The sequence below is a fragment of the Lacerta agilis genome, chromosome Z (assembly GCF_009819535.1).
Source record: "Lacerta agilis isolate rLacAgi1 chromosome Z, rLacAgi1.pri, whole genome shotgun sequence".
NCBI lineage: Eukaryota > Metazoa > Chordata > Lepidosauria > Squamata > Lacertidae > Lacerta > Lacerta agilis.
In genome coordinates this window covers 1,766,233-1,786,594 of record NC_046331.1, presented here as the reverse complement: position 1 = coordinate 1,786,594, position 20,362 = coordinate 1,766,233, and the positions used below count along the sequence as shown (strand labels likewise).

General features: G+C 47.7%; 1 protein-coding gene across 2 annotated transcripts in view; it reads left to right on the top strand.

Annotated features, from left to right (window-relative positions):
* MAN1B1 (mannosidase alpha class 1B member 1) overlaps positions 1-17,155 on the top strand; it is a 30,954-nt gene extending 13,799 nt beyond the window's left edge. The window contains exons 6-13 of one of the 2 annotated variants that reach the window (XM_033137325.1): positions 1,198-1,383; positions 2,520-2,668; positions 8,791-8,979; positions 9,731-9,921; positions 10,925-11,045; positions 11,973-12,170; positions 14,050-14,181; positions 16,184-17,155. In XM_033137325.1, the coding sequence (XP_032993216.1) occupies positions 1,198-1,383; positions 2,520-2,668; positions 8,791-8,979; positions 9,731-9,921; positions 10,925-11,045; positions 11,973-12,170; positions 14,050-14,181; positions 16,184-16,387 (1,370 nt within the window). In that variant the 3' untranslated portion in view covers positions 16,388-17,155. The remainder of the gene's footprint in view (positions 1-1,197; positions 1,384-2,519; positions 2,669-8,790; positions 8,980-9,730; positions 9,922-10,924; positions 11,046-11,972; positions 12,171-14,049; positions 14,182-16,183) is intronic. The other variant, XM_033137326.1, reaches the window with a different exon arrangement.
* Positions 17,156-20,362: the final 3,207 nt, after the last annotated feature.

Below are 20,362 nucleotides of genomic sequence, written 5' to 3'. Positions count from 1 at the left end.
CAATAGAATCCAGACGCCAATTGTCAGTAAAACAGGATGTTTATATAGGTGTTGCAGGGCCGATGCATCACAGCCTCATCCACCAAATATGAAAAAAGCACAAGCATGTATACAGTTACAAGCAAAGGGCCAGGTCTGTCCATGTATGGCAATAACTTCCACCTTCTGACTTCTACTGGCTTCTACTAGAGATGGCAACAGGCTTCTAACTTCCTTATCTCTTCTTCTACAACAGTTTATAATAACAAGTTCCTGCTTATGTGCTACTTTGTCCTTCTCACATGGTTCTGTTGTGAACACAGCCTTCACATTCCAACCTTCACTAGCTCAGTCCTTCTCAAACACTTTTCAATTTCCATTCTATAATTGATCTGACATATTAGTGAAGGTGGGGGCTCAAGCTTTCTTCCTGCCATTTCCCCTTTGTTTCGGACAGTATGGCTGCATCTAACCTTCAAATATGGTTTGTTTTAACCTTTTTTAACGCTCATCTATGGTTTTGTTTTAGCCGTGGTTTGTTGGAACAAACTAGGATCAGTCTTGTGGACAAACAAAGCAATCGTGCCTAATTTTGCCTAATGATGATTTCATTTTTCTAATTGCTGTTGCCTCACATCTCTGGCCATGTGAGCGTCTGGGGAGGGGTGCTGGAAAAAAACAAAAACCAGGTCCATGCCAGTACATTGCGTTCAAAAAGTAATGGGAAATCATGGTTAGCACAAGCCAGTGTTTGTAAGCCAACTTCAATCCATGGTTTCACATTCTGAATTGTTAGTCCCCACCCCCATTTATCATACTTACTAGTCACTTGCCACCTGAAGGAAGGTCTCCAAGCAACTTACAGTAAAAATAAATAAATAAACACACACACACACACACAACCATAAGGGAAGAAATAATAATAATAATAATAAGGGGATTGTATAATACATTCATATATTGTCTGACAAAACACTTAAGAAAAAGCAAAAAATAATAATATTGCCTTATAAATAATTACAGTGTTAACTATAAGCTTAACTAATAAATTTGATAAATGTGTGTGTGTGTGTGGGGGGGAACGGTTTGGTAGTTGACTAGAGTAGGCAAATCATGCAGTGTCAGAAGGGGCCCTTGCCTAAACAGAACCCAGAGAGCTGGTCCCAGCAGCTAACTTCCTGTGTCCTAGAGTTGAGTTCTTTTGCTTTCTGATTTTAGTACCTCTCAATGAGCGCCAGATGGCAGTGATAGAAGCATTCCGCCACGCTTGGAAAGGCTACAAGGAGTTCGCCTGGGGCCACGACGAGTTGAAGCCCATCTCTAAGTCGTTCAGCGAATGGTTTGGCCTTGGCCTAACACTCATTGATGCCCTGGACACCATGTGGATCATGGGCTTGAAAGAAGGTCTGCCCCATTTCTCCCATGTCAGCTTTTTTCACTTGGCCTCATTTACTTGATTTATTTTACCAAATGTCTGTACCACTTCGTCGTAGCAGAACCTCTTTAGTGGTTTATGGGAAGTGTTAAAATCACCAGTAAGGCAATTAAACGTAAAGTCAGTAAACGAAAAGAAGAAATTTAAAACATGCCTGCTTTTATGTGTCTTCATAGGCTTGCTCAAACAAAAATGTTTTAAGCAGAAAAAATACAGAGAAGGCACTTGCCCGTTGCCAATAGGCAGGGAGTTCCAAAGAGCAGGTATTGCTGTGCCAGAAGAATGATTTATTGCAGCTGCAGAACAGGTATTATGTGGCATCTGCAACAGTGGCAGATCTTCATATCAGAGTGGTCGAATGGGCACATGCGGAGTGAGGCAATGCCCTCCTTTCCATTGTTTCTCTTACTCCGCCAGTGTTATCTGAGGAGCAAGAACCTTTCTGCCAGAGCTGGCACATCACCTTGAATATTAGCACACTTTGCTGTAGCTGCAGAAGATTTTCTTTTTTTGTCTTTTGTGTGTGAGATCAGGGGAGGGGATTTAGTTTGGGCCCCCAACCCCAGGTTGACCTTGTCTGCTATGGAGAGCTTCACCTGCCCCCTACCCCCACCCACTTCCGCATGCATGAATGGTAGAGAGCTACATTGGGCAGGGGCCATAGCTGCAGCAGAGCACACTGTGCAGATGCAGAAGGCACTGGCATCATCTCCAGATGAAAGGGTCCAGGTGACAAGTGATGGCAAATACACTTTTCTGCATGAAAAGCTGGAGAGCAGTTGCCAGTTAGAGTAGGCAGCACTTGTCTAGATGTATCCATTTCCTGACTGGGCATAAAGGCAGCTTCCCCTGCTCCTAGGCCAACAAAGGAAACCTATGTTCAGCAGCTTGGGAGGCTGATCTTTTACCTGGCATCCAGGAGATGTGGCCTTAAGAATGATGGTGGGGGTGGGGAGCTTTTCTGAGTTTTCCCTTCCCCAGCAGCAGGTGCAGGGTTTGTGTTGACAATCTCTTGACTCCCTTCCCCAATGCAGAGTGCAGGGTTTGTGTTGACCTTGGTGCAGGGTTTGTGTTGACAATCTCTTGACTCCCTTCCCCAATGCAGAGTTCAAAGAAGCAAGGAAGTGGGTTGCCACTGACCTCAACTTCAATAAGAATGTGGACGTCAACCTATTTGAGAGCGCCATTCGGATCCTTGGAGGCCTGTTGAGCACTTACCACCTCACGGGGGACAGCCTCTTCCTAGAAAAAGCTGTAAGTAACCCTGCAATCTTGCAGTCCAACAACAAACAACATCCCCCACCCCGCTGCTGCTGCTGCCGCCGCCAAATCCCCACAATAATGTCTGAACATTTCTGGCACTCTTGAGAAAGTAGCAGCCCTGTGGAGTTGAAAACTGAGGGAAGCCAGTTTAAAACCAGTGTCTGTTTACAATGTCTAATTGGATACCCACCCCTGCCACCTTGTCATGAGTCCCATAGAGACATTGTAGAGAGACTGGTCAGACCAGGAGAGGGTTGGGGTGTTGGAGGAGCTGCCTGCTGGTGACCCTGGGGAGACAGGCTGTGCCTGGGCCTTGAGAGGCTGGAATCCAATCTTGGGGAAGGTCCCGGTGGTATAGCCTCCCAGCACTCTGCTCTGTCCCCTTCCTGCGTCACCTGGGAGTGCTGTGTCCACTCCACAACCCCCAGCTCCTGTGCCAGTTTTGCCTCTGATCCTGACACCTCTGCTGCACCAATAGAGTCCAGCTCATCCTCTTAGGAGAAGTTAGGCACTCATCAGGAAGAAAGGGTATTCAAGGAAGACTGGAAAATGTTTGTTGAATATATGAAGAATCATTGTAAACAAATTCAAACAGCAGGATTAGAGTAAATTTCAGCACTATAAATTATGTTGAGATTGTTGTTGTTGTTTAGTCATTTAGTCGTGTCCGACTCTTCATGACCCCATGGACCAGAGCACGCCAGGCCCTCCTGTCCTCCACTGCCTCCTGCAGTTTGGTCAGACTCATGTTGGCAGCTTCGAGAACACTGTCCCACCATCTCGTCCTCTGTCGTCCCCTTCTCCTTGTGCCCTCCATCTTTCCCAACATCAGGGTCTTTTCCAAGGAGTCTTCTCTTCTCATGGACCAGAGCACGCCAGGCACTCCTGTCTTCCCCTGCCTCCCGCCGTTTGGTCAGACTCATGTTGGCAGCTTCGAGAACACTGTCCAACCATCTCGTCCTCTGTCGCCCCCTTCTATTTGTGCCCTCCATCTTTCCCAACATCAGGGTCTTTTCCAGGGAGTCTTCTCTTCTCATGAGGTGGCCAAAGTCTTGGAGCCTCAGCTTCAGGATCTGTCCTTCCAGTGAGCACTCAGGGCTGATTTCCTTCAGAATGGATAGGTTTGATCTTCTTGCAGTCCATGGGACTCTCAAGAGTTTCCTGCAGCACCATAATACGTTGAGATAAAATGGATAAAATAGGATACAGGGTGAATAGAATATGAAACAGCAAGGGAAAGTTAAAAGGAGCCATGGAATGGGGGGAAGGGAAGTCGATGTTTAATGTATTGTATTTGGTGTATGTTAATGTAAAAAATGTAACCATGAAAATGTAGCATGTTTACCTGGGAACCTTAGTTCTATAACTCTCAAGGATCACAGATGCAGCAGTTGGACAAATAGAAAGTAAAAATTTATTGCTGGCAGCAACAAGGCCCAGAGGAGTCACCTCCCAAATTCTTGACCCAGATCAATAGTGCTCAGAGTTTATATACCTTTTTGCAAATAGCATCATCCATTACATATTCATACATTGCAGCAAAATTAACCTATAAGCTTGGACACAACCCTTCCTGTTGTCCTTATAAAGTGTACGTCTTCTTTCCTAGCATTTCAGGTTACATGTACCATATTAGGCGTTTCCGATTAGCCATTTCCTTAGATGCAGCATTATCAGCAAAGCAAAGCAAAAATCTCCTCTTGGCAGGCCAAGGTGTAAATTCCCCTTGATCACACATCCTGGAACATCTTCTGGAAAGCACCCAAACTAATATCCTGCTTACAAAACATCATGTCACCATGACCATTCGGTATCTCTGAGGAATGTTCCTCTTTTGCAAACTGCAAACACAGCTAAATGAACTTACAGCCTAAATTCATAGTGAGAGAAACAGCATACAGTATTATGATTTCTATAAAGAAGGCACAGTTATAATGCATAGAATCACTTATTAGAAATAAGGCACTAGTATATGGGATACAGGTAGAATAATATGAATAATGTGCTTTTTCCAGGTGGCCTTGCCACAAAAATCCCACATAACGGGACCCGGGTTGTGTGTGTGCTTGTCTTCATTTGTTTCAGTTACAGGTGGGTAGCCGTGTTGGTCTGCCATAGTCAAATGAGTATCTGAAGAAGTGTGCATGCACACGAAAGCTCATACCAAGAACAAACTTAGTTGGTCTCTAAGGTGCTACTGGAAGGAATTTTCTATTTTATTTTGTTTTGTCTTCATTTGCTTAGCCAGAAACAGCACCTGCTGTTTCTTTGAACCCTGTTTGTACCACACTGATTTGAGCACTGAAGATATTGGCAGAGACTGCACTCTGAGTTTGAGTTCTCAATCCGGTGAGAGCCAGGACACTTGCTGATAAAGGGCTCTGGAAATCCAAGGATTGGGGAAATCATTTTGTGTGCTGTGGATGTCATGAGGGCAACCCTCAAGGGCAGCCTCCCCCAACCTGGTGCCCTCCAGATGTTGTGGACTGAAACAGCCAGTGGTCAGGCACGATGGGAGCTGCAGTCCAATACCTGAGTCTGGGGAATACTGCTGTGCCTGTTCTCCTCTCCGTGACACTTCAGAGCAGCCCACCCGTGGCAGATCCAGCTGTCAAGCAAATGATGAGCATTAGTGACATTCTGTTTGGTTGCTGAACTTGGATGCAGCAGACCACTTAGTTTCTTTGATACCCCTGAAAGAGTTGTTGACTTTTGCTTCTTGAATGGCTACCCTCTTCCCCTACCCCACCCCCACCCCGCTCCATGTTTAAAGGCAAGCTGTGTTTGAAACTGAGGGAAATGTCAAGAGCCCTTGGTAATATTGCATAATGTGGGTCTGTTCTAAAATGTCAGGCATGAGCCCTTAGGCCCTTCTGAAGTAGCTCTTTGGACCCCAGCAAGTCAGTACTGGCTTTGGCAGCTCCAGAATGCCCCTACCCCCTTCAGAAAACAGGCTTCATGATGGAGGGCCCCACCTCCAAGGCTGGCTGGCTCAGTAGTTCTGAAATGGCATGCCAGGGAATGTGTGGGGTTCTCCAGGGCAAGACTGGAGACTGGAGATGGTAGGTAGCTTTCCATGAAAGGCAGCTAGCACATAGCCGCTGGCCGCATTATAGAATCATAGAATTGGTTTCCAGACCCTTGATCATCTTGGTTGCCCTCCTCTGCATATGTTTCAACTTGTCAACATCCTTATTAAATTTGGTGCCCAGAACTGGATGCAGTACTACAGGTGTGGTCTGACCAAGGCAGAATAGAGTGGGACTAGTACTTGCCTTCATCTGAACACTACTTCTGTTGATGCAGCCTAGAATCGTGATGGCTTCTTTTGCTGCTGCATCACACTGTTGACTCACGTTAAATTCATGACTCCTAGGTCATTTTCACATGTACTGCTAGGAAGCCAGGTGTCCCCTGTCTTATATTAGTGCAGCTTGTTCTTCCTGCCTAAGTGCAGAACCTTACATTTGTCCCTATTGAAATTCATTTTGTTTGGGCCCAGTTCTCCAATCTGTTATAAGGTCATTTCAATCACAATTCTGTATTCTGCAGAATTAGCTACCCCTCCCAGCTTGGTGTCATCTGCAAATTTGATTAGCATCCCCTCAATTCCTTAGTCCTAGTCATTAATAAAGATTGTTGTTGTTGTTCAGTCGTTCAGTCGTGTCCAACTCTTCGTGACCCCATGGACCAGAGCACGCCTATCCTTCACTGCCTCCTGCAGTCAGACTCATGTTGGTAGCTTCGAGAACACTGTCCCACCATCTCGTCCTCTGTCGTCCCCTTCTCCTCGTGCCCTCCATCTTTCCCAACCAGGGTACTTTCCAGGGAGCCACACCAGGGTATTTTCCAGGGAGTCTTCTCTTCTCATGAGGTGGCCAAAGTACTGGAGCCTCAACTTCAGGATCTGTCGTTCTAGTGAGCACTCAGGGCCGATTTCCTTGAGAATGGATAGGTTTGATCTTCTTGCAGTCCATGGGACTCTCAAGAGTCTCCTCCAGCACCATAATTCAAAAGCATCAATTCTTCGGTTAATAAAGATACCGAACAACAATGAGTCCAGGACAGAACCCTGCAGCACCCCTCCTGTCCGTGTTCTTCAGGGTGACGAGGAACCACTAATGAGAACTCTTTGGATTCAAAACAAAACAAACATACAAAAATTCCTTCCAGTAGCACCTTAGAGACCAACTAAGTTTGTTCTTGGATTCAGTCAGTCAACTAGATACAGATCCACCTCACAGTTACCTCATTCAACCCACATTTTATCAGCTTGCTCGCAAGAATATCATGGGGGACTTTGTCAACACCCTTACTGAAATCAAGATACACTATGTCCACAGCGTTCCTCTGATCCACCAAGTTTGTAACTCTCATCAAATAAACGTGATTCATCTAGCATGACTTGTTTTGAGGAACCCATGCAAAATCTTAGTAATCACAGCATCCTTTTCTACATGCTCACAGACCATCTGTTGAATTATCTGTTATAGGACTTTTCCTGGTATCATTGTCAAGCTCACCAGTCGGTAGTTACCTACGTCTAATTTCTCCCCTTTTTGAAGATGGAGACAACATTTGCCTGCCTCCAGTCTGTAGGGACCTCACCTGTTCTCCAAGATTTCTCAAAGATCATAAACAAAGGCTCTGAAATTACACCCGCAATCTCTTTTAGTACCCTTGGGTGCAACTCATCAGGCCTTGAAGATTTGAAATCAATTAAAGTAGCTAGGTGTTCCCTAGCTTGGGCTGCAGTTCCCTAGCTTGGGCTGCAGCTCCCTCCTTGCATCATTTATTCTGTTATCACCAGGTTGGGCATCACTTTCCTTTTGGGTGAAGACAAAGGCAAAGTAGGTATTGGGTAGTTCTGCCTTCTCTCTGTCACTCAATAGCATTTCTCCGTCTTCCCTACACAGAGGACCTGCCACTTGCTTGTTCTTCCTCTAGCTTCAGACATAGCAGATGAAACCTTTATTATTATTATTATTATTATTATTATTATTATTATTATATGATCTCTCTCGAAAGCCTGAGCTCATTCTGAGCTTTAGCCAGCCTGACCTTCACCCTGCAACTGTTGGCTACCCTTGTTTACCCCTCCTTTGTGATTTCCCAATTCTTCTTCCATTTCTTAACTCTCAGCTCATCTGTAAGCTCCTTAAGCAGCCACACCTGTTTCCTTAGATGCCTCCCACTTTTCTTTCTTGTTGGTATGGTCTGCATTTGGGCCTTCCATATTTCTCCTTTTATAAACTCCTATCCATCTTGGTCTCCCTTCTCTTTGAGTATTTCTGACCATGGGATCTCACCCAGTAGCTCCTTCACCTTTTTGAATTGGCCTTCTTAAAGTCCAGAGTGCATGTCCAACTACACTCAGCTTTCCCTTGCCTCTGTATCATGAAACCCAAGAGGACATGATCACTTCCTCCCATGTTTCCCAGTACTTCCACTTTGTTGATCAGTTCCTTCCTGTTGATGAGGACCGGGTCTAGAACAGATGATCCCTTTGTTGCTTCTTCCAGCTTCTGGGAAATGAAATTGTCAGTGATGCAATGGAGGAATTTGTTGAACCTGTTCATTCGTGGCAGAATTTGAGTTCCAACAGATATCGGAGAAGTTGAAGTCTCCCATGAAGTCTCCCTATATCTCTCTATTTCTATATTGCATTGGGTGCCTTCCTTACTTGTGAGGTGTGACAGTGAGGTTCAGTGGGCCTGGCTGATGTACAGCCCTATTAACTGAATGCATGACTAGAAATATTCCCCTTTGGTACATACAGCAAACCAAATCAGGTGGCTTGTAGAATAGCAAGTTTGAACCTGCACAAGGCAAACAAACTCAATGAAGAACTCGGATCCAGGTGGCAACCCCAAGTCCAGCAGCAACATGGCAATGCCTTGCAGGCTGATTTAGCTGCCAATTTAGCTTATTCCTGCATTTCATGGGGTTGGACTAGATGACCCTTTGGGGGCCTTCCAACCCTACAGTTCTGTGATTCATCAAAGTGGTTTTTGCTCACAGTGAATAAAAAAATGATATTGGCTGTTCTCTCTTCTCCTCCTGTCTCTTTCCCCACCCCACCCTGCCAATCCCACATATTCTTGACTGTTCAGAAAGATATTGGGAGCAGGCTCATGCCGGCCTTCAACACCCCATCTAAGATTCCATTTTCGGATGTCAACATTGGCCGGGGCACAGCGCATCCTCCTCGCTGGACATCTGATAGCACCGTAGCAGAGGTGACCAGCATCCAGCTGGAGTTCAGGGAGCTTTCACGCCTTACCGGGGAAGAGAAATTTCAGGTATAGCTGTTGGTGAGCTCTTCTCTCCTTCCTTTTCTGATGGCATGCAGAGGGGGACCATTGCCATCTAGTCCTGCTCCCTTCCATCCCTTGGGAATGTTAATCCATGCCATCCTGACTTTTGCAGTCCAGAAGTGGAAATAAATAGCTTCTGGGACATATATCATTCCTATGCTATATAGACTCGGGCACTTAAACTAAGACACCCAGAATGGAACAGATGGGAGGGAGGGGTTGGAGAGAGAATTGTCTGATATGATCCCAGCGATTCCAAACCACCCCCCCCCCCCGTATTTCCAGTAAGCAACGCAGCAGGATTTAAGGTTCTATTAAAATGCAGTGTAAAGTAGTTTCTCTTTTGGCAAGTTAATAGTTACTGTTTATGCCAGGAAAATAAATGAGCATGGAGGACAGGCTTGCCCATGCCTATTAGCCCAGCGAGCAAATGCAGGCCTTCTTGTTTAGATCTGGTATACCTCTAACTATTGGATTCTGAGAACGGGCAACCAGAGGGGACTGTTGCCCAGGAAGTCTTGCAGCCACTGAGAGAGAGGCACGTGGCTGGCCACCATTGGAAGCAGGGTGCTGGGCTGCATGGATCCTTGGCCTGGTCCAGCAAGGCTGTTCTTACATTTTCGCTTGTCTCTGAGAAATCAAAATTTGAAACCCAGTCCATCTGTTTTTGTACTTTTCCCTTGGGGGTGGGGGTTGTGCAAGCGTACAAATGAGTCTCCCTTGTTTGTACATGTAGAAAGCAGTGGATGGGGTGATGAAACATGTCCACACCCTTGCTGGCAAGAACGACGGCTTGGTGCCTATGTTCATCAACACCAACAGTGGGCAGTTTACCCACTTGGGGGTCTATACTCTTGGAGCCCGAGCAGACAGCTACTATGAGTACCTGCTCAAGCAATGGATCCAGGGAGGGAAGAAAGAAAATGAGTAAGTCCTTTTTACTTTCCCCCCATCGCCTCCTTCCTTTTTTTTAAACTCCAGATTACATTGAAACTCGCTGGAAGTGGGGAGTAGGTGGGCATCAAGGGGCCTGTTGAAGATCTGTGTCCTCCGTATGGAGGCAGAATATTGAGTGACCTGGATGGAAACGCAACAGCATGTTGGAATCTGCCCACTCCCCCCAGGCATTTCATAATCCTCCTAAACCAGACTTCCCTAGCCTAGTGCCCTTCAGATGTTTTGGACTACAGCTCCCATCATGCCCAGCCAGCATGACTGTATGATGCTCGACCAAACTACTCTATTCCGAACTTAAAAATGGAAAGCGTAATGCTGGTGGTCAACAAAATAGGTTTAAAGACTGTCTCAGGGCAAATCTTAAAAAATGTAGTATAAACACTGACAACTGGAAAACACTGGTCTGCAAGCGCTCCCATTGGAGAACAGCCTTTACCAAAGGTGTCAAGGGCTTTGAAGACACTCAAACTCAGGACGCAAGGGAGAAACGTGCTAAGAGGAAGGCACGCTTGGCAAATCCACACTGTGATCAACGCCTGCCTGGAAACCAATGTTCCCACTGTGAAAGGACATGTGGATCCTGAATTGGACTCCACAGTCACTTACGGACTCATTGTTAAAACCGTGTTTATGTAAGAAAATCTTACTCGGCTACGAGTGACTGGCAAAGAAGAAGACACTAGAGTTGGTAGTAGTGCAGCTGGGGATGATGGGAGTTGTAGTCCAAAGCATCTGGAAGGGTGCCAGTTTGCATAAGGCTGCCCTAATGTTTTTTTCTGTTCTGAAAAAGCCATTTTGCTCTATGACCTGTGACAGTTCATTCACAGATTGACACACACAAGGTAAATGTGAATGTCACACAAGCTGGAAGTGTGAAAGAGCTCTGGGTGGTATCTTGTCTGCCTCTGCTGACAGCAGTCACAGTGCTTAAAAAACCAAGCCCTTCTGATGTGTGTGTGTTTATAATTGTCAGGCTTTTGGAAGATTACGTGAAGGGTGTCGAGGGGGTGAAGATGCACCTTCTCCGGAAATCGCAACCAAGGAGACTGACTTTTGTTGGTGAACTTGCTCATGGCCGCTTCAGCGCTAAAATGGTGGGCTTGCTTTCCACGACTGGGAGAGCTATTTGTTAACATTGTTTTCTCTTGACCACTCTGTTCTGTAAAGAGGTCTGATTCCTAGTTCCATTTTATTCCTCCCTGAACCACCAGACTTCACCCGTTTTTATCTGTAAGGGTGTCCTGGTCTTTGACTTTGTAAAAGGCTTGCACCTCTCCTCCTTTTTCATGAAAGTTAGGCAGCAATCCTGTACATCCTTTCTTGACTGTGATCTCCACTGAATACAACGGGATATAGTTTTGAGTGTATGTGGACTGCTAGCCAATTTTTTCTTTTCTACTCCCCCAAACAAAATCTTAATTCCAATGGATAAAACTAGCTGAATTTGTCAAAGCACTATCACATTTTGGTGGGTGCCCTCTTAGTGTTGTAGATCTTTTTCTAGGCTCTGGGGCACCTCAGAAACTTTTCACCGGTTCTTTCAAGGAGTAGCTCCCATGGAAACTGTTGGGCTTCCACTCCTCAGTCGTCCATTGCACAGCCACAGGGAACTGCCGGCTGTGTCCTAGGGTACAATCTTCAGCTCATGTCTGGCAGCATTCTTCCTCTTCCCTCCCCATCCACGTTTCATTCTGGGTTGTCTCTATTAAGATCATAAGCCTTTATTTTTAATTTCCACCCCCAAGTGCATTGTCAGGAAAGCAGTATAGTATAAATAGTAAAAAAACAAAAACAAAGACCACATTGAAATGCAGGGACGCGGTGGACCTGTCCGTTACCCCATCCGAATGCCACACATGCCCAAGAACCCTTTTCAACATCCTCTGGTTCTGTACCAGGGCTCCTTGCAGGCAAATTGCCAGAGAAGTCTCTCCCCATCCCCACCCCCCAGCACAGACTTTGAAAACTCTGGTAGAGAGATTTGGTTCTTCTTCAACTCTTGCCGTGTGTTTCCTGAGCAGGATCACCTCGTCTGCTTCTTGCCTGGAGCCCTGGCTCTTGGTGCCCACAACGGGCTCCCCGCGGACCACATGGCCTTGGCAGTGGAGCTGGCAGAAACCTGCTACCAGATGTATGCGCAAGTGGAGACGGGCCTGAGCCCAGAGATTGTCCACTTCAACATGCATGCACAAAAGGACCGGAAGGATGTGGAGATAAAGGTGAGCAACTCGGCAGGTGGGGGGTGGGGATCTCAGCCCTGAGTGAATCTAACACCCTTTTCCTTCGTGGACCCCCTTCCCTTTTAATCAGTAGGAATGCTGTGTCCTCTTGACTTCAGCAAAGTTTCCACTCTCCCATCTTTCCACCCCAGCAAGCTTACAGGCCCAAGGCCCACCCCCACCACCTCCACTTAGAAGCACGGCAGAAAGCAACCTGAGGAAGGGGGACAGCTGCTCAGCCTCTGGTTGCTGCTGTTGCAGGCAGGAGTGGGACAGATGCACCAACATACAAGGGGGTCTAAAACTGAGAGGTGCTGCTTTATTAAAGACCATCTAGAGAGAAGATACACGAGAGTCCCAATTTGTAGCTTGGGTCTCTTAGCAACTGTGCAACTTCATGGCAAGTACCAGTGAGAGGGCCTTTGGAAGGGTCTTCCTTGGGCAGCTTGCCTGGCACCATCTTTGTGGTGTTTTAGTGCCATGAGAAGCTTTCTATTCAACCTGGGCCTGTTACCGGTAAATGGTTAGCTGGTGTCACATGGGCCTTGTGATTCTTAGCTCTGTGTCAGGGGTGCAACTGAGTTTTGCGTTTGTGGTTTCCTGACTTCTTTGATTCACGTTGTTTTCTTATTTATTAAAAGACACCTAAGAGAACAATGTTATGAGGCAACAAATGCAATAAAATGAATAACTTAAGAAAATAAATAAGCAAGCTACTAGCTGTTGTGCACTACAAGCACCTATTAGGGATGTATACTCTAGCATGTGGGTGGTGCTGTGGTGTAAACCACTGAGCCTAGGGCTTGCTGATCAGAAGGTCGGCGGTTCGAATCCCCGCGACGGGGTAAGCTCCCATTGCTCGGTCCCAGCTCCTGCCCACCTAGCAGTTCGAAAGCATGTCAAAAGTGCAAGTAGATAAATAGGTACCGCTCCGGTGGGAAGGTAAACGGTGTTTCCATGCGCTGCTCTGGTTCACCAGAAGCGGCTTAGTCATGCTGGCCACATGACCCGGAAGCTGTACGCCAGCTCCCTTGGCCAGTAAAGCAAGATGAGCGCCACAACCCCAGAGTTGTCCGCGACTAGACCTAACGGTCAGGCAGGGGCGGAGCAAGGGGGCGGGCCGCCCTGGGTACCGCCCTGGGGGGGGGGTGACACTTGGGGCAGCACCCCGCCCTCATGATCAGTGCTGCTGGCACGCGGCAACTTTTAAAGCTGCAGCGTGCGAATAGCAGCACAGCGTCTGTGCTGCTGTTTGCGCGCTGCAGCCTTAAAAGTTGCCGTGCTGTCACACAGTCGGGAGGGGTGCCGGCCGCCCGCGCCCGCCATCTTGGGTGGAGTGCGCATGTCCGCACATGTGCAGTCCCCCTGGGATGCGGCGCATGCGCTGTGACATCGGGGTGCATGCGCGCTAGGGAGTGGCGCCCCGCCCCCAGGGGGTTGACCCCGCGTTTGCTGCCCTGGGCGCCAAAGCAGTCCCCTACGCCCCTGCAGTCAGGGGTCCCTTTACCTTTACTCTGGCATGCATATATACATTATAAAAATGGACCTGCTCAGTGGGAATATTGCAAACATTTTGGGTCAAGAAAAGTACAGTGGTACCTCTAGTTAAGTACTTAATTCGTTCTGGAGGTCTGTTCTTAACCTGAAGCACCACTTTAGCTAATGGGGCCTCCCACTGCTACTGCGCCGCCAGAGCACGATTCTTATCCTGAAGTAAAGTTCTTAACCTGAAGTGTTATTTCTGGGTTATCGGAGTTTGTAACCTGAAGCGTATGTAACCCGAGGTACCACTGTAAGGATTAAGGTATAATGGAGGAATGTGGGAGTACAAATGCCCCCTTTCTTCTTCTATAATTCTTTATTTCCCCCCCTACCCCAGGCAGCGGACAGGCACAATCTTCTGCGCCCTGAGACAGTGGAGAGCCTTTTCTACCTGTATCGATTCACTGGTGACAAGAAGTACCAGGATTGGGGCTGGGAGATACTGCAGAGCTTCAATAAATACACACGGGTAAAGCGGATCTCTGGGGTGCGCTTTGGAAGGTCTTGGGCAGCATTGGTCCGTATCTCCACACGATGCACAGCTGATTTGTGGAATTTGCTGCCACAAAATGCGAAGGCCTTGAGCTTAATTAACTTTAAAGGGTGTGTGTGTGTGTGTGTGTGTGAATGAGAAATTCAGTGGCTGTTAGTCATAGTGGCTAAATGAAGCCTCCTTGTTCAGAAGCAGCATAACTCTGAAGACCACTTGCTGAGGAGCAACAGCAGGGGAAGCCTGTTGTCTTTATGCCCTGCTTGAGGACCTAGAGCAGTGATGGCGAACCTTTTAGAGATCGAGTGCCCAAACTGCAACCCAAAACCCACTTATTTATCGCAAAGTGCCAACAAGGCAATTTAACCTGAATACTGAGGTTTTAGTTTAGAAGAGGAGGTTGGCGCATCCGTGTGGAGAGAGAGTGGAGCAATAATACAGTGGAACCTCAGTTTTGGAACAGCTTAGTTTTCTAACTACTAGGAACCCGAACACTTCAAACCTGAAAATGAGTGATCCGGTTTTCGAACTTTTTTCGGAAGCGCAACGTGTTCTGTTCTTAGTATAACTTCCATTTTGAGTGCCACGCTTCCGTTTTCAGAGTGAGGGAAGGCGGGCTGGGTGGCAAGCAAGCAGGCAAGGGATGTCGCAGCCACACACACACACACACCCCAGCCTGCTCCGGCTTGCAGGCAAGTAGGAGTGGGATTGGGCTGCTCTGCTAGGGAGGATTGCTGCCTGCACAAGAACAGGAGCTGGATCGAGGCTGCTCAGCAGGGGAGGTGCAGACTCCGTCACACTTTCCATTGAGGGGTTCGTGGCTGCACTCTCCTCAAAGGAGAAGTTTAAAGGAGCCCCCACCTCCGCATCAGATCCCCGTGAAGGCAGTCAGGCTGAATAGTTGCTGAGGTTGGGGAAGGTGGAGGCAGCCCGGAAGCTGCATCTGAGAGCCCCTGCCCCCTGCACCAAGCTGAAGGCAGCCAGGCGCTCCTCAGCTGAGCTGCCTGATCCCACTCCTACTTGTGTGCAAGCAGGAGTGAAGGCAGGGATCTCTCAGAAGTGGAGGTTCCGCGCTTCCCAGCTGAGAGATCCCCACCCTGCTCCTGCTTGCAGGCAAGTAGGAGTGGGATCGGGCAGCTCAGCTGGGGAGCGTGAAGCCTCCACTCCACTTCTGACTCCACTCCCATTGGCCCCAGCCAAAGCCTCAACCTTGCAGCAGCAGCAGCAGCAGCAGCAGCAGCAGCAGCAGCAGGAGGAGGAAGGCGGCTGCTCGGAACTCTCGGGAGGCTCACCAAGCGGAAGCGCGCTTCTGAGCGTGTGCACAGCGGAGTCTCCCCATGGGAAAAGTCCTCAGCATGCCCATCGGTCAGTCTTCCTCCTGGCGTGCCGGCAGACAGAGCTCTGCGTGCCACGGGTTCGCCATCACTGACCTAGAGGCAACTGGCTGGCCCCTGTTGGAAGCAAGTGGTTGGATTTGATGTGTTCTTTGGTATGATCCAGTAAGGATGCTCTTAAGGTGTTTGTTTTTAAAGATTATCTCTCACTTTTCCAGCTTGCGTTAGCTGTCCAGGCCAGCCTCTGCCAACCTGGTGTCCTTCAGACGTTTTGGGCTGCAACTGCCATCAGCCTCCAGCACAATGAGTTGTAGTCTGAAACACCTGAAGGACACCAGGTTGAAGAAGGCTGGCTTAGAACATTCAAGGCAGTCATATGCAAGAATGATAACACCAGGCAATGCAGGAAAGAAGACATTATGGGAGGGTGTCCTCCTGTGCGAGCGCACACACACACACACACACACACACACACACACACTCCTCATGACATAGGAACCATGGGATTTGGAAACCTAATGTGGAGGGGGTGGGGAATGGCTGGTGCAGGTGTGTGTGTCATTACACTTGCCAAGCAATAACCAAATGGCTCTAGGCAGGGAGCAGTCCCGTGCTCAGGTTTGTTTTCTTGGGATCCTTCTGCCCAGGTCCCCACTGGTGGCTACACGTCCATCAACAATGTCCAGAGCACCAGCAACCCAGAGCCAAGAGACAAGATGGAAAGCTTTTTCCTCGGGGAAACGCTCAAGTACCTTTTCTTGCTCTTCTCTGATGATGTGGACTTGATAAACCTCGATAAGTATGTCTTCAACACAGAAGCTCACCCTCTTCCAATTTGGCCATCAGCATAAAATGAAAGTTGAGGCACCAACCATTCCCAGTCTTGATCGTGTCCCAGCTTGTTGGGGTCTGAAGGGAGGTGTGCAGAGTTTTCTGGGTTCGTTTTTTTTGCTGGCAGCACGTCAGAAAGGTTTACGGAAGGGGAGCTTCAGATATACACCCCCCCACACTACCCTTGCGTCTTATCTCCGTCCACAAAGACTTGGTTGGGCAAGCAATGAAATGCTGAAGTGCTGAATCCTGCCTGGAGCACGAGACATTTGAGAGGAGAAACATGGATCACATTTATTTGACCCGGTGAGATCCACCAAGCCTTAGATTTCGTATTGGTGTCTGAATGAACGTCCTGGTGAGAGGAGACTCATTTGGGAACCCCAAGAAGCTCTTACTTTACAGCATCGCTCCACTGTATGAGCCTGTGCCATGTCTGTATGGTAGAGGGAGCAGAAAGGGATAGGCACCCTCATCCCAGATTTAGAATCCTTGCTGCTGGTGCAGTTTGCTGGTTTTCCACTTACATTCCAAGCCAGAGGGCTCTGCTGCTGGCCACACAAAAAAAGCTAACCCCTTTTAGCAGTGTTACCAGTGGTGACATCTTCATGGCACTCTGAATAATCTTGTGATGCTCGTACCGTTGTGAACTGTGGGGCAGCTTAAGCGCAGAGGCTGCTGATTTGGGTGGAGGGTTGTGTACACTTCTAGGAGTGTCACTCTATATATTTCTTAACTTATCTGCAGAAATGCAGGAAGACAATGTGAAAAAGAAATTTTACATTCTTTAAAAAAAGGGGTTATCCGTGCAGAAGTTTATATATGTATAGTTAATGTTTCAGCTCAGGTATTCCAACTGAAAGCTGCTTCCTGAAGTTCCAGGAGTCCTGAATAAATGTGTGAGGTCGTTGCCATTTCCTCCCCTGGGTTGGAACCCGTGCCTGAAATAAGCGGGCTTGCTGTTCTTTCCTTCGCTGTGTGCTGGCTCAGCTGGGCCTTTGCTGGAAAAGAGGGTTCTTGTTTGGTGTACACAGCTAGAAAACAGTTGCTTCCAGGGTCCAGTTTCTACGCCGAAGTCAAATAATGATTGTGACTGTTAGGAAATGGGTTAGCACAGAGGATGTATTGATTCCCCTGGCCTCATTAGGTTGTCTCAAAGAGAATGTTAGCCTGAAACAGTAGGCTTGATAAGAAAATGCTGTGGTGGCTTTTTAAATACAGGTCAAGGAGTAAACCTAATGTATTAAGTGCAAATGTATTAAATAACCTAATGGGGTTTTGAGGTCTTGCTAAGGGGAAAGCTTAGCTTGAGGCAGTAGAGGGCTCCTTGGCAGTATTCTGGCTCTCATGCTCCTGCTTTGTGTTCTTTGTCTTGCTGGCCACCTCCAGGGTTAGCTCAGAGTGGTGAAGGGCCTTGTGCAATAACCTGAGTTTAGTTCAACTAAGGAGCGGGGGCACTTCTCCTTTTCCTGGGTCTGTTGCATGTGCTACCCTTTCATTTGCCCTTGCTATGGCTTCATGTGGAATTCAGGGCACATGTTTCAGAAATGTCTTGTCTGCAGTCCCCCCCCCTTTTGCTTATACTTGCACAGCACCACCTCCCCCCCCCTCATAGTTTGTTAGCCATTATTTCTTCCACCTCCTCCCCCCACTGAATCCCAAGCTCCAGAAGAGGAATCCCAGATTGGAGGGGTGGAGAGGGTGCTGGAGACAAACCTCTCTATTTTGGGGGCTGACCAGTCACCCAACCATTTTGATTGCCTGCCGTGGAATTCCCAGCCTCTGTTGCTTCCTGCTTTTTTCAGTAGTATGTTCTGTCAGGCCTGTCTTGCAACCGCTTAAGTTACTGTTTTTGAGCTGGAACAAATTATTTAAATATTGAGGGTAACAAATTAGTGGGAAGATGCCCTGTGGCACCCACGTCGGAATGAATGAGAGCGCAGAGCTTGGACGGGCACATGAGAATTTCCTGCAATGAATGATGTTCTTGGTAGATCCTACTTGTCTTTTCTTTTTTTAGAATTGTGACAGAAGCTCAGTGTATTTTGCGAGCCACATCAAATCTGGCACGTATGGTGTTGGTCTCGCTTTGCCCATAACAAGAGATACACGACAACAACTTGCCATAAGACTTTCCAGCCGAAAAGCAAGTTTTCAGAGACTGAGGTTTGGGTGCTGACTTAATAGCAGTGGAGCAGTGCAGTGGACAAGAGCCTGCAGTTCAAGTCTCATCACTGCTAGGTATAGTCTCAAGCTTCCCTGCAAAAGCGCATGGATTGCAGCAGCCCTACCTTGCAGGATGGTGGTTAGGATCTCGGAGATAAAAAAGTGCAATATAAGGATTAATAATTCCAAATTTTGCTGCTGTAACCATTGATTTTCACAGGAGGGCAATGGATGCCAGCTGTTTTCCATGAAGCCTGTCTTCCTGGTTGTAGGGCAGAGTCTCCCGAGTGGCAGCAAAAAAGCAGTCACAAGCCACATGACCCTGCCTGCCCTGGGCAGTACTGGAACATTCGTCCAAGAAAGATATATGTGCGCGTGTTTGTGTGTGTCGTTTAGAATACTGTGGTGTTCCTGTTCCCCACTCTCCTCACCCAAGTGCACCCTGGAATTTAAAAGCCATATTCTAAAGCTGAACAGTTGCCCCATCTTGGGAAGGCCAACGCTTAAACTTTGCACTGGGGCCTTCTGCACCCAAGGGTAAAGGGGGGGGGTGAGTGGGTCTGGGGGCTGGAGTCGAGCGCTTTCCCTAGGAAGGAGGCAGAAGCTGGCAGACAGGTGATGATGTATCCCTTGGTAACATGCAGCTAGCCAGGCACAAAGTGGAGTCTTTTTGGCACTGAGCAACCTACTGTGCTGGAACACGCTCTCCAATTCCTGGGCCTCCGCCCAGAGACTAACAGCAGAACAAATGAGCTGCACCTGCAGAATGTGGCTTTTGTTGGTGCAGAATCCTGAATTCTCACTCCCTTCACATGCAGAATATTCACAGCCCCCACAAAAGCCAAATCCTCTTCATTCTCTCTTCTTTCAAAGCACTTCCAAAAAAAAAAAAAAAAGTGTAGTCATTTTTCTTGCTCTGCAGTGCCAGAGGTCTGCAAACATTCCATGTTTAATCTTCCATGGTTATGTGTAGGCAGGTGGGTTATGGGTACAGTGTTGTGAATAGGAACACGTCTTACTGTGAAATGCTGCCTATGAAGATTGCCAGTTCTTTCTCCAATGTCTTAAAGGAGGGGAAACTGGAGTTTCCCATCCTCCCCCTCCTCCGAACAAGAGAAACAACAACCAGGAGTCTAGTTGGCAACTTCCTGCAAACTGATAGGAAGCGAAGGCCAGATCTTCCAGCCACCAAACCTCATGGCTAGATGCTCAGTGGCTGCTGTGTTTGGTGCAGGAGCTGCAGGGCGGAGGAGCTTCCAAGACTTAGCCTGTTCCCTTTCCCCATGCAGCTGCTTTAAAGCGGACTGCCTTCCTCCCTCTTCCCCTGGCCAAAGAAGAAAAAAGAACGAAGCCTTGCTGTGTCTGTTATCTGGTCCACCATATTTGTTACATAGATGAGCCCGTCCCTTTGTGAATGTGCAAATGATTTTAGGTGTACTTCACCTTTTTAAGAGGTGGAAGAAATGTATCTTAAACAAGATTTAAATAAAATCCCCCATTGTAATCCACAGAATTCTATTCCACTTTAATAAACTTGTAATTTATTTTGAGACGCTGTTTTCGTCTGTGTTCTGGTTTACTGCTTATGCATCGTCACTCCCTCCGGGCTGCTCAGCACCTTTGCTTGGACCTTGCTCTGAACTAAATGGGGCACCGGTGCCATGTTTCAGTCAAGCTGCAGGCAGTGACCCAAAAAACACACACACCACCAGATTGACACTAATGGTCCACAGAACAGCTAGAGAGCAATGCCCATCCATGTGTTCCTTTAAGGCCGACTGGGAAAACCCTTGGGAGGATGGGGACGTAGCTCTGTTGCAGGACACCTG